The sequence below is a fragment of the Penicillium crustosum genome, assembly GCF_028827405.1.
Source record: "Penicillium crustosum strain IBT 35664 chromosome Unknown utg000001l_segment0_segment0, whole genome shotgun sequence".
Lineage (NCBI taxonomy): Eukaryota > Fungi > Ascomycota > Eurotiomycetes > Eurotiales > Aspergillaceae > Penicillium > Penicillium crustosum.
Window position 1 is genome coordinate 2,486,516 of NW_026623122.1, and position 16,667 is coordinate 2,503,182.

The window sequence follows — 16,667 nt, forward strand, 5'->3', positions numbered from 1 at the left end:
AGTGGGTTGAAAGGCAAGCAAAAGGTCTTCTGTTATGTGTGGTATGGAGAGACTAAAAGGTTATCCCTTTTAGTCCGGCAAACATGCGCCGTAGAGATGGGGAACTCCATCAAATGGAAGGGCTACCTGACAATACTCCAACATAATCTAAACGGGGAGCTCAACAGAAAAAGGCGATGTCAAAATGACTACCAGGTTTGATAAGTGCTACAGGCAGAATATCCTCTATACCAATTCAAGTACAGTAACAAATTAAGGCTATAGCTTGTAATAAAATATGAATTGTTGATCTCAAAAACGGAAAAGGAAAAAGAAACTAAAACAAACTATCTGGTTCGTCTAAATACCAAGTTGAGTTCATACCTGGATCTTCGAGCGTAGAGGTTCCATTTCCCAGATATTGAAACCGGTTTGCAGTCCAACGTGTATATTCATAATCTTCACCGCGGAAGTTTTGTAGCATATGGAACCAGTGGATTCGACTTCCAGGATGAAGTGCCGTAACTGGACCGTTTGTTTCACCATTCTTGAACCAGGAACGGCAGCTCCCTGCCCATGCTGTTCGAGGCATGAAAACTGCAATATGTTCATTCAAATCATCGACTGCGTCTTGTTTTGGGCAAACAGACTTGATCCCTTCTTCTTGACACTTGCGAATGAGTCGGACTATATATTTGGCAACATGTTCGGTAATGGTTAACACGCTGCCGTGTCCGATTGGGGCATTTGGGCCCAAGAATGCTGGTAAATAATGAGAAAATGATCTTCATGAAGTAAGGATAATGTAGAATACTCACTGAAGTAATTAGGCATCCCGGGGATAGCACATGACATGTATGATGAGGGAATCTGTGAGGTCCAAATGTCTTGCAGATTCCCGGTTCTTCCAATAACTGGGAAGCGAGGACGAAATGACAAGTCGAAGCCGGTAGCACAAACGATGGCATCAACGAAAATTGTCTCGCCGGATTCTGTTGTGAATCCGCTCTCAAAGACATTTGCAATGCCATCAGTCACGAGGTGCATGTTACTCTCATGCAACGAGTCGAGATAGGCAACACTAGGTGTGATTCGCCTGCATCCAAATGGGAAGTCAGGTATCAACTTGTCCATGAGCTTTGTATCCCCTCTCAGCTTTTTGCTCATATACTCTTTCATTTTCTCCTTGACTATTCCTTGCAAAGGCGTGGAGGTAACAAGCTGTCCGAATACGTCAAAAATGCGGACAAGGTGAGAGTAGCCACAAAGGGAACTCACATAGCTGAATTTGTTGTTCACTACCTCCTCTGTAGCCTTGGTGAAGCGTTTGTAAAGTTCCTTGTCTTCCTCAAACCGAGAAATCTGAGTCGGTGTGAAGCGATCGCCGTCAAGTTCCAAGTTCGCAATCTCTTCACCGGCGGTACTCGCAGACATTCCTTCCAAGCCTGGGGGTGCTACCCAGATCGGCGATCTGAATACATGGACGAGGGTTGAAACATCTGGCTGCATAGCAGGAACGATCTGTACACCAGATGATCCGTTGCCGATTACTGCTACCCTTTTGCCCTTGTAATCCCAGTTCGCTGGCCAATTCGCACTGTGTACCAGATCTCCCTTGAAAGAATGGAGACCAGGGATCTCTGGCCATTTCCAGTGACTAATTCGTAATCAATAACTGTTCAACCAATGTGTTATATTTGAATTACTCACTTGAGAATTCCCGAGCCATCAAGCAAGAAATGAGCTGCATCATTTATGATAGTATCAGTTGCGAGGTCCCTCACAACCACATGCCACTGGCCTTCATCCTCGTTCCACACAGCGCTCTCGACCTGATGTTGCAGCTTAATTGAGTCTTGCAGATTCTCACGAGCTACAAGATCCTTGAAGTATTGATGAATCTCCGATGAACCGGAATAGAATCTGCTCCAGCGAGGGTTTGGAGCCCAGGAAAATTGGTAATTGTGTGAAGGGATATCACATTGGCAACCGGGATACCTATTCTCGAACCATGTGCCCCCGATGTCGGGATTCTTCTCGTAGACCACGTTTTCCGAGTCGGGGATGTTCTTCCGTAGAGTCCGAATCATGTTCAGACCACTTGCACCAGCACCAATAGTGATAACTCGAACGTGACGGGTTGTGCCAAGAGGTTGCTCCAGCACCTTGTATGGCGCGTGGCCGTTCAAATTGGTCAGAGTCATGTTAGCGAGGTTGGTTTTGAATTAGATGCTGATGGAACAGGCTTTCCCTTCAAATTTCATCTACCTAGCATTTATATCTATATTGGTATTTTCATATAATGCTATTACCCCAGGAAGTTTCCTCCCCCACACCTCGGTGGCTCCAAGGACATTGGCTTCATCATCAGACCATCCTGCTCGGTCCCCGGATTTCGGCTCTCATGTGCCGAAGCGTTCGTCATCCACTTCGGCACTCGGCAAATGTCAGGTGACAACATCAAATTCTTTGACGGGGCATTTTAAGCTCTTCACCTGGTTCTGGCCGAAAATATTCAAATTGAGCCGAAAAAATCGAAGTAAATATTGAACCTAGTTTCACGATGCCTGTTACGATGAAAGCCAGCCACTTGGCCAAAATCGGAGGTCCCGAGGGTGTTAAAGTCCCCGATCAAGTTCCCCGTCCGGTCACAAGCAAGGGATTTATTGACGACCGAATGACACGCTACGGCAAGGAAGCTCTTGACAGGTTTGCTTTAGGGAAATGGGTTTTCCAAAAGCATGATCGGCTCTATTCCCTCGAGGATGTTGAGCAGGCTCACCGAGACGTGGAAAATCGGGGTACAGTTGGGAAATTATTGATTAAAATCTAACACTGTAATTATCAATAGCTGTTATTCATTAATCATCTTACTCGAATGTACTAAGCATTCACACAGTCTCGGAGAACTCCTCTTTGGCATCTCAAAGTAATTCGGCAGCACCCCCTTTGAGCAGGGTCTGACACATGTGCTTTCAATTTTTGTCTTCGAAGATCTATACACAAGTGGTATACAGAAGGTGTGCCATATGTACACATGTTACTGAAGTTCCAAATAAACCCCTGCTCAAGCTGCCGTCCTTATGTACCTGGTAGGAAGCGAATAAGTACATGGAGAACAGAATTTCGACAAATATTCATCAATATAACATCCGGATGAATGTGCAGTTATGTAAAAAAACCCCGAATATTTAGTGGTATGGCATTGGTGCGAATTGATTTCTCTGAATGTAATGGAAAATAACATCTGCACATGTGCTTGAATACATGTCAATATTCGCCCCTAGTAGACTGAATCTATGCCTTCGACTTGTTCTTAATAGTGTTGACAGTATCGCTCGCGATAGCAAGCGCATCCCGCCCGGCGGGAACACCACAGTAAATCATGGCATGTCTGCAAGCTTCGCAGATTTCTTCCTCTGTGAGTCCATTGTGAAGTGCAGCGGCGACATGAATACGTAGCTCGGGTCCTCGATTGAGAGCCGTAAGCATGGCAAGGTTCATGAGGGAGCGCTCGCGGAACTTGAGGCCTGGGCGCGCGTAGCTGGAAAAACAAACTTCCGCAATATACTCTTGGCTTGTCTTGGTGAAAATGTCGTCTTTCTGAAGAAGAATATTGAAGTTAGTGGCTTAGTGGCCTCGTCTTTGGGTAACCGCTTGGGGTGAAACGTACGGCTTGTTTCCGCAGCTCTGTCAATAGCTCCTCCCCAAGGAATTCTTTGCTCATCTGAGCACCAAGAAGTACCTTTTCGGATAGTCCTTCAGACATGGTTACTGCAAATTGAGTTTTGGTTTGGTGGCTATTTGTTGTTTCCCTTCAAATCTCCAAGAATGTCGAAGACGGAATATTTATGGTGCATGGAAACCCACGCTGGGTTGCCTTTTTATCTAAATACAGCGGGACCGACAAGACTTTCCGCTATTATGCGTGGTGAACCTAAACCGAGATTCTCGGCAACACATTTCTGTCTATATATGACCGTAGTTGAAGGTCAAAGTAGTATACAAGGCTCAGTGACGGCACTCGGTATACTCGGCACTTTCCTGGGTGACGTGTCCAAACATACCTCGGACGAGTATAAGCGTAAATAGTAGAGCCTTTTAAAAACGACTAGTCTCAAAGTTTAATACTTGAATGCGGGGTATACGGGGCAACTTGTTTCGGCGATCTCCAAGCCCTTCTCTCCAGGCATATCTAGTCTGTCTTGTTGCCGTTAACACTTCTTGTCCGGCCCACATCCAAATACGATATTTTTTTGACGTTATACCGATTGTGGGGATCGTTTATATACTTCAAAGGTTGTTTGCAAATTCCCGGTTCTTATAATGAGTTTAACTGATTGAGTGAATCCATAATTTCAAGATCTACATTTATGATATAGTATACTTAAGGTTTGAGACAGATGAATTTGAAATCTGCTGGATAGAACCTTTTTCAATAATACGTCACTCAAGTATGATTGATTGAATTGTAGCGGATTCTAGGTTATCCAAGTGCTTCAATGAAAGCTGGACCAGTCCATGGTCTTCATGCCCTCTTCAGTTGGCACAAGAGAGGCCCGAAGATCCTCAGATAGCAGATCCTTCCCCTCAACTAGTTTGAACCCTGCAGCATTGCTTGGGTTGACTCCAGCATCCTTCATGAACTGGAAGAATCGCCACTGGCTGGCCTGTTCTTCTCCCATCTCACCCCATAGAGCAATATACTGCTCCATGGAAATTTGGATGACGGCAGTGGAATTGGGTTCGGGACTCACTCCACTCGACCGACCCCAGGCGGCCAAGAAGGTGTCCATCGTAAGATCCTCGACATTGCACTTGACATATGTACCCGACGGGGGTGGGTTCTCAATAACACCCCGCACAAAGATGCCACTGTTCACGCGGTGGTTGCCGATGGATGGATACGGTGTATCAGGATGCACTGGATAAAACTGCACCCATTTTCTGGCCGATGGCTTAACGCGTAATGATCAGTTAGATATTTGAAATTCAAGAGGCAAGGGCAGGTTACTCACAATATAGATCGGCCGGAAAATCTCATAATGAGTCACATTTACGGCAAAAATGGTGAACATGATGAAAGTAGTCTTCTCGTAGAGCTCAGCTAAGTTGTCTTTGATAAAAACGTCCACGTTGGCCTTTCCCTGGAAGTGTGGCACTATGGCCTGGCCTTTGGTGATAAGGTCGGTATTAGGCAAGGTGCTCCAGATGTATCGTTCCAGCGTTGGAATTTTCGCAGCAGCTCGAGCCAAATTGCTTCCTTGTTGTAGCTCACGTGCCATTGACTTCTCTGGTCCAAGTTGGAAGAAGTAATCATAGTAGTCGGTGAACGCAAAGATAGCAGTAGCGCCCTGGAACGCTTTCTCTAGACTGGCTTGATCATCGACATTGGCTTCTGTAACCTCCACCCCCTTTGCAGCGAGAGACTGTGCTTTTTGACTCGCGGCATTGCGAGTAAGACCACGCACACGCCAGTCTGGAAGCTTGAGAAAGCTATCGACGATAGCAGCGCCTTGACCCCCAGTGGCACCGAGGACGACAATCAACTTAGACATGATGGATGAGTTGAGATTCAAAGGTAAAATATGAAATACAGATGGGGAGTATGCATTCTCGCATTGACTGCCTCTATAAATATAGTTTATATCACATCTTCCAGACAAATCTCAGTTCCACAGGGCAGATTTGCCGATGTACCGAGCATCAACGCCGACAGCCGAAACCCCCTCCAAAAAGATCAATGGCCGCCACCGCATGCAGCCATTAATTTGAACTAGGTATGAGGTTGATAGAAGCCCCGCGTTTTTTCACGAGGATCAATGCGGGGTGATACCCCACAGTGAAATCTACCATCATTCATATGTTCATCGCCTGCAGACGTTAGACCCAGAAGCCTACTGTCGCGGACATGTGGAAGCTTAGTTCTCATTGCTCATTGCTCTTTCTTTCAATTCAAATAGCTTGCCCATTCTTAATATTTAGTACAGATTTTGTTATAGAAATACTGAGGCTGATGGCTATAGGTTCCATTTTAGCCATTGTACAGTGATAAAGCACTTGAGGCGGTGACCTGGTTAGGTTGAAGTTGTGAGGGCCGCACCCGTAAAAGAGGGGAAAGCGGATGCTCTCGGCATCACAAAATCTTAGCTGCCACGTTCACGAAGTACCTGAGCTATGGAGGACATGCCAACTCCCCAGATTAAAGCTCAATCATCTAATAAAATGGCCCGACTTCGAGATCGAGCACATACTGTTTGTGTTCATTGTCATACTCGAAAGGTAATTCCTTGGTCGATCTTTTGTGCGCGCTCGGTAATGACCATTCATTTAGGTAAAATGTGACTTGGAAGACAGCCGCGACAACACTTGCAGTAACTGTCGTCGATTTAAGCACTCGTGCATGTATGCTTCTGGCTTTTCTTGTTGTCAACCTGAGACACGATACTAACGAGCTCAAGACGACGCACTGGTGCGCGCAAACGAACAAGAGCGGCCAGCCCAAGACGCTTCTCACAAATCAGCGTGTCCCCACAAAATATCAATGCGGCACCTGGGGACGCAAGGGCAGAGCCCGCGCTGGAATTTTCGCCTAGACTCTCAAATATGGGCCCACTTCCATCTCCCGAGTCTACACGCGACGAAGCACAGCCCAAGCAACAGACAGGGTTCATCGCTGCACACTCGGTCCTAGCCTTCCATGAACCCACACAGCCTACAGTCTCCGAAGGCTCAATATCACAGTCGTTGCGGGTTAGAGATGCCATTCTTTCCGCAACAGAAGCAGAAATCCTTCCTGTTCCTGCTCTTCGCAGAGCATTAACAGATGCATTTTTTGAACAGGTTTTCCATAATTACGCTATCATATCGCAAGAGGATGTCTCATCCTCTCATTCATCTATTCTCTTGCAGCAAGCAGTGTGTCTAAGTGGCAGTCTTACTCGACATGGTCCCGAATCTATGCACCTAGCTCACACGCTCTATGAGAAGGTCAAGACCCTGCTATACTTGGACTACGAAACCGATAATCTCACAACTCTGAAGGCGTTGTGTTTATTATCATGCTGGAGTGTGAAACCTCCTGATAAGATTAGTTTGGATGGGCCATGGTACTGGACGGGGGTAGCCATTCGACTTGCCCTTCAAATGGGGCTTCATCGAGAATCTACGTACCTGGATAACCCACATGCCCCCTGCCTTCGAAGAATATTCTGGCACCTTCATGTTAGTCAAGCTGTCAATCTCTGTCTTGGAAAGTCCGAACCTGGTCTCTAACCCGAATCTTCTTCTCCAGACTGCTGATAAATTACAAATGGCATGCTGGGGTCGTCCTCCCTCTTTTGGCTCCAAATATTACGACGTGAAACCCTTAACAATGAACGACTTTGACGTTCAAAATATTCAATCAAAGGCATTCCTTCAAACCACAAAGCTGTGCGCGATAATTGGGCAAATTGCAGACCTTCAACTCGAGAGAAGGTCTGTTTCTCAGGACGAAGTGCTCGGATTCACACAAAAATTACGGCGCTGGCTTCAGGATCTGCCAGATGACCTTCATTTGTACGATTTCAGCGCAATCAAAAGACCTTTTTGCTTCGCTACCTCGGAACTATTTATCAAATACTTCGGTGCTATAGTCATGCTCCAGCTCCTGCAAGGAGAAGTGAATGAGCAAAGGGTAACCTCCGTGCGATCGCTGGTCGCTGCTTCATGTATGGCTCGACTCTACGAAGAAATAAACATCAGGGAAAGATCGAAATCTCTGCTCCCAATACACGGCTTCTTTTGCATGTTAGCATCTATTCCACAGATCTACTACCGGCCACGATGCGCGGAGAAAGAGAGAGTGCGGCAAGAAGAAATTGGAATACTCTGCTCCATTATGGAAAGCATAAGAGGCAAATATGGAGGATCGGAGATGGTTCTTCACAAGATCCGAGGGATGGAGAATCAAGTGCATTCCTCGATGGAGCAAATGGAAACGGATACCAATGGCGTGTCGGATAGCTTCATAACCCAGCATGGAAGCGAGTCCTTGGAAAATCTTTTCCCATTTCCCCTTGAGATTTGCAGCCAAATGGAACTCATCCACCAAAGTGTGTATTCAGAAACCGAATCTTCTATGCAAAACTTCTTGCCAATGGAGAATGAATGGGCGAATTGGCTGGTGACGGAGGGCCATGGATTCGTGGATTTACTGGGGTTATTGCAAAATGTTCCAGATACTATTTAGGTCTCAATAATAGCGACCGCTATCCTTCAAACTGAAATCTCCTGGTACAAATAATAATACTATACCATGATTGAAACCAGTGATCTTCCCATTCTAGTCCCATTTTCTAGGGCCACTGTATCGATATACCTACATTTCACGGCAGTCGGCAGCCAAGCTCGGTGCATCCCGAAATACTCATACATTTTATTAATTCCATTCAATACTACAGAAGCCCCGATATCTAGGGAAAGTAGTCTTATTCCAGGAGCTTTTACTCTAGGTCAGGATACCCGTGGCAAATCTCTCCTTGGCACGTAGGCCGTTGAGCCATTCATCAGCCATCTCATTTCGGCTTTCCTCCTCATCCATAGGCCTGCCTTTCCAGGTTCCGTTCTCGAGCCTGGTCTGACATTCCTCCAAATAAATTTTCTTGACACAGTTGTCGACCAGACTATACACCTGAGGAAGGGGAATTTTTAGAAAACTCGCTACCGCCGGCGTTGCAGGAGAATCTGCGAAGCAGCCTAGTGGAAGAGTTCCCTAGGGATGCAGTTGCTATCAATATGTTGATCCAGAAGGGATGGCCAGTGGCGAACCCGGCAACTGGCATTGTCAATCACTATTGAGGATGCCAGGACCTAGAAGTTGCGATGAAAAGCCATCGTCGAGTACAGCATGTGTGAAAAATTACAATGACAACGGGTGCGAAGGCAGAGACCTCGCACCTCAAAGAGCATGTCAAACCTACGGGGGCGCAAGCACGCACATGCGAACCCGTGCGTCGAGGGAATGTGTCTCTGAGAACCACTGCCCACGGCGAGGGGGCCAGTAGAGAAGAGCGGACTCGCGAGAGAATCAGATACCCAGTGGCACTGATGTCGAGAATGTGGATGCATGCGATGGACTTCAGATACCTGCGCGGAGGGAATGCTCTGCCGCAGATGGGGACATAGTCGTTGGCGATACAGGAATTCTAGACCCCCTGGTGCCATGCCCGTGTAGCCATATTAGGTGCGACGGCCTATTCCACCCAGCTCAAAGATTCCATAGTAGAAATGATTTGAGCCGCGCAGGAGAGAGACCCTGGGTGTCGAGATCGTCTACGTTGATTGGAGGGTGAGAGTGACGGTGGGAGGCTTCACGGATCCGCCTGGGGAAGAACGTCTGATGGACTAATCAGGGTGAATGGCCGCGTTTTTACCCCAAAGGTTCCTGCCGTGAAGGGGAGATTTTGAGGATCCACCATAGTGATCACCAGGGAGAGCACTATGCTGAGAAACGCACCCTTGACACGGCTCGCAGGCCATTCTATTGGCATGGAATAACTGGTAACGCAAGGGAGTATTTGCGCGAGTGTACCAGTCGCTAAATAAACCTGGCTGATAGGCACAAGCAGTAGATCCTACTCAGAGTACAAAAATGCTTTTTGCTTCCGATCAATGGTTTTCTGTGCATGGTAACGTCCCTTCCACAGATACCTTACAACCCTCGGTCAGTAGAGAAAGAAGCTGCTCGCCAGAATGAGATTAAGGTTCTCTGCTCCGTGATGAAATAGATGCAATGGAAAATTGGAGGATCTGAGATGGTCTTTAGAAAGATGTTCGAAATACAGAGGCAAGCGGACGCCTCCATGGAGGAACGACCTCTGGAAGCAGCAAGCATTGAAACTACCGATAATTGTATTTCAAACGAGTCTTGTGATTGTCTTGAGGAACTCTTCCCCTTTCTCGGGAGTATGTGCAGCCATATGGATCTGATACAGCGTAATCGGGGATTGGAGGAGTATTCCGCACAAAGCGTTCTTCCAATGGAAAGTCTATGGACTCCTTCGCTGTTCGTTGAAAATTTGGATCTCATGGATTCACTTGGGATGTACCCAGAGATGTCGAATATTATCTAGGAGGTCTTCCCCGGTGGATATTAATGGGAGTATTGCTTGCTACATCTTTCATTTCATCACTCGAGAGGAGCCAATAGCAAGAAATAACAAATCTATAAACTACAACCTCTGTTGATGCTTTTCTCAATCATTTACTTGACCTGGGTTTCTTTATAGAGAAATATACATTTTAAACTTTAGCACCAAACGGAATTTCTTCTTATGATACAATGCATCATGTCAATTTCAACTCTAGGCACAAGAGACTTCCAATGGGGAGCTCAAAAGTCGCAAATAACACTGTCTTGGCTGGTGGGTAAGCTTATCCACCGCCGCATAGGAACTGAGATTCTCTGGTACACCTTGCAGCTCAAATTCCCACAGAAGCAGCACGAGAGCAATCTTCATTTCGAGATATGCCATGCGTCTTCCGAAGCATCCTCTTGGTCCAAGACCAAATGTCAGAAGTGGACCGGATGTAGCGTCGAAAGTTTCTTTGCCATCTTCTGTAGTAAGCCATCGTTCCGGCTTGAATAGGTTCGAGTCTGATGGGTCCCATGAGCCAATACGTCCCTTCGCGTCCCGACAACTCTTACTGCGGCGCTCTTCTGGGATTTTACCGATCGGCGGTTCAATAAAGTCCGGGCCATTCCCCGCAAGGAACACATTGGTGCCTTTAGGAATGCGGTGTCCGAGAATAACGGTATCGACCATTGCTGTGCGTGTTACCGACCCAGCTGTCATGGATTTCCGAATAATCTCCTCTTGCGTAGCATCCAGGTATGGGATGTGAGCTTTGACAATTTCCTCTGCTGTTGGTCTTCGGGATTCTGCGATAGCTGCGGGGAAACCACCACGAATGGCCTGACGAAGTTTCTTTTGTACATCCTGGTGATCAGAGAGTCGCTTGAGACCCCATGTCATCGTCGTTGAGGTCGTATCGTGACCGGCAATCAGCAGGCCAAAAAGCTTTCTCCTTAATTAGTAATTATTCCAAATATCAATGAATCGGGTCTTGCTTACCTCGTCGAAGATGGCCCTCGTGTTGTATTGAGGTTCTCGACCTTCTTTCTCCGCAGAAATGAGCTCACGGCGCAGGATATCATCCAAGGCGCATCTTGCCGCTTTGTTCCCGCTAGAGACTCTTGCCTTGGCTTTTTCAAGCTCAGTAGTAATCATAGTCTCTTTAGCTGCTCTCGCCTTACGCATATAGGGCCAGAGGCTGATTAACCAAAAAGTAAATTTTGGCAATGGGGATAACCCCACAGACTCCAGGCTTTCTGTAAGTGTTAAAATGGATTTTTGAGCGTCTGGCATTGGGGCTTCGGGAAAGGTAGCGGGTTCGTCGATGGTAGTGGTTGATGTGCTGATGCTTGCTGTATCACGAAGAAGCTGTCGTTGAGCATTGGTGACACTGTCCTTGAGATCCAGGGGAAAGGTCACAGCCCAGATGGCATCCAATGCCGCGTTGTAAAAATCATCCAAAGCGGAGAAAGGCTGACCCTTTGCCAATCGGGACTTTTCGGTCCAGAGGTCGACAAGTGACGAGAAGGATTCATAAATTCGGGGAGCCGAAACCTGCTATTATCAGCGCTCGATTCTCACAAATGAACAACGAGGTAATCATACTTCATTCAAAAATGCAGGTGTCATCAAGTCTTGGATCAATCTCCGGTGCGCCTTGAATTCAGGATTTGCTGTCTTCATGGAGATATGATGGTCAGGTGTCAACCCCTTGAAGATGTTTCCGAAGTGATCACTCCGATCAAACTCCTTGGTTCTCCGGAGCAGGATGTCCTGGCTCTCTCTGAACTCGGTCAGGACAATCCATGGCTTTGTGAGAGGATTGGCAAATACTTGAATGATAGGAGAGTTCAACTTCTTGGCTTGCAAAGGAAGCCAGGTCAATTTTTCTCCTGTCATTCGTGTATGTTCTTTCAATGAAGGTAGATCACCCAATATTCTTCCAGCAGCTTCTTGATTGTAAGGAATTCCCGGGATAGGACGCGGTAACATCAACCTGTATCCCAGGTAAAGAGCGAGCAGTAACCCCCCGAAAACGAGGCCAATCAACGGAAAGGCCATTGTAATGGATTGCGGCCAAATGGGACAGCGTTATTTTAGGATGATGTTTGGCAGAACGAGTAATGCAAAAGGCAAGAAGAGTATTTAAAGACTTTCAGTGGGCATTTAAGCGACAGTTGGTGAGGAATATTTTGAGTTATGCATTTGCATTGTCTAAATAGTCCTGGAGCATCATCGATAGGCTGGGTGGAACTTATCCGACAGGCCCGACAGGCCCGACGGTGTAACAATTAACCCGTGGCATAAGGTCAAAAGACATCGAGCAGTAGAGACTCGACCTCGGTATTTACAGTCACACCTCATTAGTATTTGCACCCTTATACTTCGGAATGCCTAGACCCACTTTTTTTCTGCCGGCGTAACTACAACAGATACATTCCCATACGAAACCACCTCAAAACTAGTGTGCCATCCTTCATATAGAATAACCGCCTCTACACGATGGGGCACAGACTCAGCTAGATTAACAAAGTGTCTAATGGTCAACTCCTCCTATGCAGTCTCCGCTGTATCCATTAGCTCTGCCCATGTCTCCTTATTATTAGGCATCTCACGTAGCTCAGGCCTTGGTTTCAACATATCAGCTTTTAATAGCGCCTAAAGGTTTTTTAATTGGGTTCAGATTAGGTGAATAGGGAGGCTAATCCATCACATCTATATTCATCTCACGTTGAAGACCATGGATAATATACACAGTGTTTGTAGGCGCATTATCATGCTGGAAAACTTCATCTTCGTTCGTAATACAAGGATTACTTTGGATAGTATCATACAAACAGTCTCAGTCCCCAGTAGTAAGCTTTTAGGGGGCACTAGAACGAGTGGTAGATAGACCACAGCAGCCTTTCGCTTACTAGCAAAGGGTATAGTGGATAGTCGAGAGAGGGATATCAGGGTAAGCGTGCATTTGAATACGTTTCGCACCCTATTTTGCAGAGCGTTTTAGCTCACATATACGCTCACAAACGTATAGAGGAGGCTTAGGGCCGCTTGGAATACTAGAACGCAACATATCCTAGTCGAGAAGAGCAAAAGCTATATTGAAGAGGGTGGTAAGTTTGATAATTTCATGTTACTGCGCGCATCGCGCAGCGCGCACTAGCACGAATAGTGTTAATAGGCAAGCGGTATAGAAAGAGCGGTCAGGGGCCGATGTACCAGTGTGCAAATACTAATGAGACGCCGCTTGTAATTAACTATTTCTTATTGCAGGTGGAACTACGTTTTGGAGCATAGTATGTGGAACCCCCCCAGCGGAATGCCGACTGCCGACCCCCAACTACTGACTACCGACGGTCGATCTTCAAACTAACCAATGATGTCTTCTGGAATGAACTGAGCTCCGCAGCTCTGAGCCGACGGATAAATTTCACTCCGATAGACGGGCGTCAGGAGTCGTTTCACTCCAATGTTTATCACGTGCGAGATGGAGCTGCTGTGCGGCTAAGCGGCAAATGTGAGCCACTAGCTAGCTCCAGCAATATTAAAGAGCGCATGACGATGGCTATGATTCTTGTTTCTCAGGTCAGTCCGTGTATCAACTAGACAATCTGATCTCCACTATTCGATATCCCTGCCTAGGTACAGGTTTCTAGCCTGACAACTTAGTAATCATTACACATACACACTACCTAGACTGCGACATCGCCCATGGACGGGCGGGTGGGCAGTGCCCACGGGCCTTATGTAAGCGGGCGATGGGCACTATCAATACGCCCATGGACGGGCCCTACCCTTAGGGCCCATTGTCCATGGACACCGTGGGCGCCCGTGGGCCTTTTTAGTAAGCAAAATTAGCGCAACACGTGATTTTAATTGACAGATTTCAAAATATTTCAACTAAATTTATATTTTTTATATATTTACAATCATAATTCCGGATTTTTAATAATATATATATAAATATATATACTATAATTTACTATATATCTAATTTTTATATATATTTAAGACAACTTTATATAATGGTGGGCATCGTGGGCATGCCCGCCGTGGGCATGCCCGTGGGCCTTGGGCGTTATGGACGGGCACTCGAAAATCCAAATAGCCCAAGGCCTACCGTGGACGGGCGATGGGCACCTCCTAGGTGCCCATGGACGGGCGATGTCGCAGTCTACGCCCACATGCCCTCTTAAGCTCTGACTCGGTTGTCATTAAATAGCTATCAGACTGAACCATATCTGATAGTATATATTGGCGATACCTCTCTAAAAGTGACTAGAGACTCTCACGGTATTCCTTTCTATAGTCCTTTCTAGACCTGGCATTACACCGCCCACAGGTGCAGTACCTCCGCACCTGCACCTGCACCTCAGGAGGTTCAGGTGCGGACCTTCGCACCTGACCCGCACCTGAGGGTCGACAGGTTCGGTGCAGGGTTACCCTCATCAACCCGCATATGCATAAATTTCTGACACCTTACCCCTTTTGGCTGGATAAAATGGATGATTCATCTCTGTTTTTTACACCTGTTCCGTCAGCCTGAAGCCATATCAGTGAATACTCTATCAACATAAGGATTTATGAACAAATACTTATGTAAAAGTAAACAGTAGGTATTGTTACCTATAAACTCTAAATAAATACAAAGAAATTCGACGTTGGAAGTGGTCAATAAGGGTTATTGACAAAACAGCATGTAAAGTTGCAGATATATATATCGAGTATGCTGTTTACCTTATGTATCTTCAAAGGCATAACTACAGTTTTGTGTAAAGAACTTCAAGATGTTGTCAAAATCACCTTATTTTGATATCATTGTAACCGTCAAATCTTCTTCTATCATGTTGTCTTAGAGAATTAAGAATATCTAACACAGATACATCATGAATTGAGTTCAAACTTCCCAGTTGTTAGACTTAGCTGTTCTGATTATAATATTTTCTCAACCTGAGGGTTACTTTGAGGTGCAGTGAGGTTTATTCAGGTTTACCCCTGAGGTGTAGCGAGGTGTACCGAGGTGCGATGAGGTTTAATTAGGTTTACCCCTCAGGTGCGGTGAGGTGCACTGAGGTGCGGTAGGGTTACTATACAAATTACCCACTGAACTAGCCAATAGGATCTACTTATAGATACTCAAGATGATAGATCAATTCTAGCATCTTGAACAGGGTCAAACAGAGGCCCCAAGAAGATCATGTATCTTTTCATGTAAAGCAATCAGTACGTTTTTTATCTTCTTCTTCTCTAGTATCTAGCTAACTGAACCTACTATGTCTCAGCTCTCAGACATCTACCCATCGTCTCACTTCGATAGTCAAGACGGGGTGCCATATGACGCGTTACACTTCCTCCTCCCCGAAGACTCCCTCTCCCAACGCGAAAGCCAGAGCCAGAGCCGGAGCCAATACCAATCCGAAAGCCAGTTTGGATCAGTTCCAGACCTTCTTAGCCCTCAGTCACACATTTCACCACTCGCTCCAGACACCCTTGCGCGAATTAAGCCTGACCGTATCAACGAGTTCATTATCTGTACACCAGAAATGACAAAGGAGTTCGTGGATTGGTGGCTTAAGACTGGCTATGGTAGGTCGAAGCAAAATCTCAATTGGGATATAAGTCCTACCAAACGTCGTGCAGATTGCTGGAAAGGGTTCCAACAAGTTGCAAACACCAAAGATGGAAAGCCAGGCGTTATGTGCAAACGTTGTCGCACAGTTCTCGCGCATCCAGCTACGAATCATACAGGGACATCAACAATGCAGAAGCACCTTGATGGTCCAAGATGTAGACAACGAGTACCGAAGCAGGCACTCCAGGGAACTAGTAGTGTCCACCAGCTACTTAGTGACGCAGTATGTTTACCTATATTTCTTGTTGAATATTAAGACGAATCCTTAATTAACTATATTTCAGGCTGAGAGAAGACCAGTACCTACCTTTACACAGCAAATATGGGAGCAGAAGCTACTTAATCTGATCACTGTATCACATTTACCCTTCCTCTTTGTCGAGCATCAAGAATTCCACGACCTTATCTCTTACGCCCAACTAGCACCTACACTACCAAGCATCCCATCAAGAAAGGTTATTCGTGAGCGTCTCCGAGAGTTCGTCAAAGAGTCTCAACAAAAGACTCTACAACAGCTCCCACCCAGTGCAAAGATGTCGATTGCCCTTGACTGTTGGACTTCGCCATTTAAACATGCCTTCATGGCTATCACAGGATACTTTTTAGACCAGGAATGGGAGTATCGTGAGGTACTCCTTGGCTTTGAGCCAATTTCTGGTACTCATTCTGGCGTTAACCTTGGTGAAGTTGTTATTCGAATTCTACAACAGCACCAGATCATTCACCGTATACTAGCGGTGACAACTGATAATGCGTCTAATAATAAGACACTTATCACAGCGGTGAATGAGTCAATCAAGGATCTACAGTCAGACCCGGAGATAGATTCGACAATTGTTCAAGTGCCTTGTCTTGCCCATGTCATTCAACTGAGTCTACTTGATTTACTTGGTAAGATCAAGGCTTCGCCGAGGAATGATAATGCTGAGTCAGAATTA

At 46.1% G+C, this 16,667-nt stretch overlaps 8 protein-coding genes across 8 annotated transcripts; 3 read left to right on the top strand and 5 right to left on the bottom strand.

Moving 5' to 3' along the window:
- Positions 1-316: 316 nt before the first annotated feature.
- On the bottom strand, positions 317-2,183 carry N7487_000936 (flavin-containing monooxygenase; the record flags this gene model as incomplete). Its single annotated transcript, XM_056868684.1, has 3 exons — positions 317-741; positions 798-1,636; positions 1,690-2,183. 3 exons carry the CDS (start codon positions 2,181-2,183, stop codon positions 317-319), a joined length of 1,758 nt encoding a protein of 585 aa, XP_056733468.1.
- Positions 2,184-2,542: 359 nt separating this feature from the next.
- On the top strand, positions 2,543-2,844 carry N7487_000937 (Polyketide synthase enoylreductase; the record flags this gene model as incomplete). The annotated part of the gene is made up of 2 exons (XM_056868685.1): positions 2,543-2,780; positions 2,831-2,844. 2 exons carry the CDS (start codon positions 2,543-2,545, stop codon positions 2,842-2,844), a joined length of 252 nt encoding a protein of 83 aa, XP_056733469.1.
- Positions 2,845-3,276: 432 nt separating this feature from the next.
- On the bottom strand, positions 3,277-3,748 carry N7487_000938 (Carboxymuconolactone decarboxylase; the record flags this gene model as incomplete). Its single annotated transcript, XM_056868686.1, has 2 exons — positions 3,277-3,582; positions 3,653-3,748. The coding sequence occupies 2 exons, from the start codon at positions 3,746-3,748 to the stop codon at positions 3,277-3,279; spliced, it is 402 nt and encodes a 133-aa protein (XP_056733470.1).
- Positions 3,749-4,478: 730 nt separating this feature from the next.
- N7487_000939 (uncharacterized protein) lies at positions 4,479-5,537 on the bottom strand (the record flags this gene model as incomplete). The annotated part of the gene is made up of 2 exons (XM_056868687.1): positions 4,479-4,937; positions 4,998-5,537. 2 exons carry the CDS (start codon positions 5,535-5,537, stop codon positions 4,479-4,481), a joined length of 999 nt encoding a protein of 332 aa, XP_056733471.1.
- A 1,048-nt stretch (positions 5,538-6,585) lies between these two features.
- On the top strand, positions 6,586-8,212 carry N7487_000940 (fungal specific transcription factor domain-containing protein; the record flags this gene model as incomplete). The annotated part of the gene is made up of 2 exons (XM_056868688.1): positions 6,586-7,203; positions 7,274-8,212. The coding sequence occupies 2 exons, from the start codon at positions 6,586-6,588 to the stop codon at positions 8,210-8,212; spliced, it is 1,557 nt and encodes a 518-aa protein (XP_056733472.1).
- A 258-nt stretch (positions 8,213-8,470) lies between these two features.
- N7487_000941 (Oxidoreductase FAD/NAD(P)-binding) lies at positions 8,471-8,871 on the bottom strand (the record flags this gene model as incomplete). The annotated part of the gene is made up of 3 exons (XM_056868689.1): positions 8,471-8,645; positions 8,815-8,832; positions 8,867-8,871. The coding sequence occupies 3 exons, from the start codon at positions 8,869-8,871 to the stop codon at positions 8,471-8,473; spliced, it is 198 nt and encodes a 65-aa protein (XP_056733473.1).
- A 15-nt stretch (positions 8,872-8,886) lies between these two features.
- N7487_000942 (uncharacterized protein) lies at positions 8,887-9,147 on the top strand (the record flags this gene model as incomplete). Its single annotated transcript, XM_056868690.1, has 1 exon — positions 8,887-9,147. One exon carries the CDS (start codon positions 8,887-8,889, stop codon positions 9,145-9,147), a length of 261 nt encoding a protein of 86 aa, XP_056733474.1.
- A 1,178-nt stretch (positions 9,148-10,325) lies between these two features.
- Positions 10,326-12,158, bottom strand: N7487_000943 (cytochrome P450; the record flags this gene model as incomplete). Its single annotated transcript, XM_056868691.1, has 3 exons — positions 10,326-11,042; positions 11,097-11,651; positions 11,703-12,158. 3 exons carry the CDS (start codon positions 12,156-12,158, stop codon positions 10,326-10,328), a joined length of 1,728 nt encoding a protein of 575 aa, XP_056733475.1.
- Positions 12,159-16,667: the final 4,509 nt, after the last annotated feature.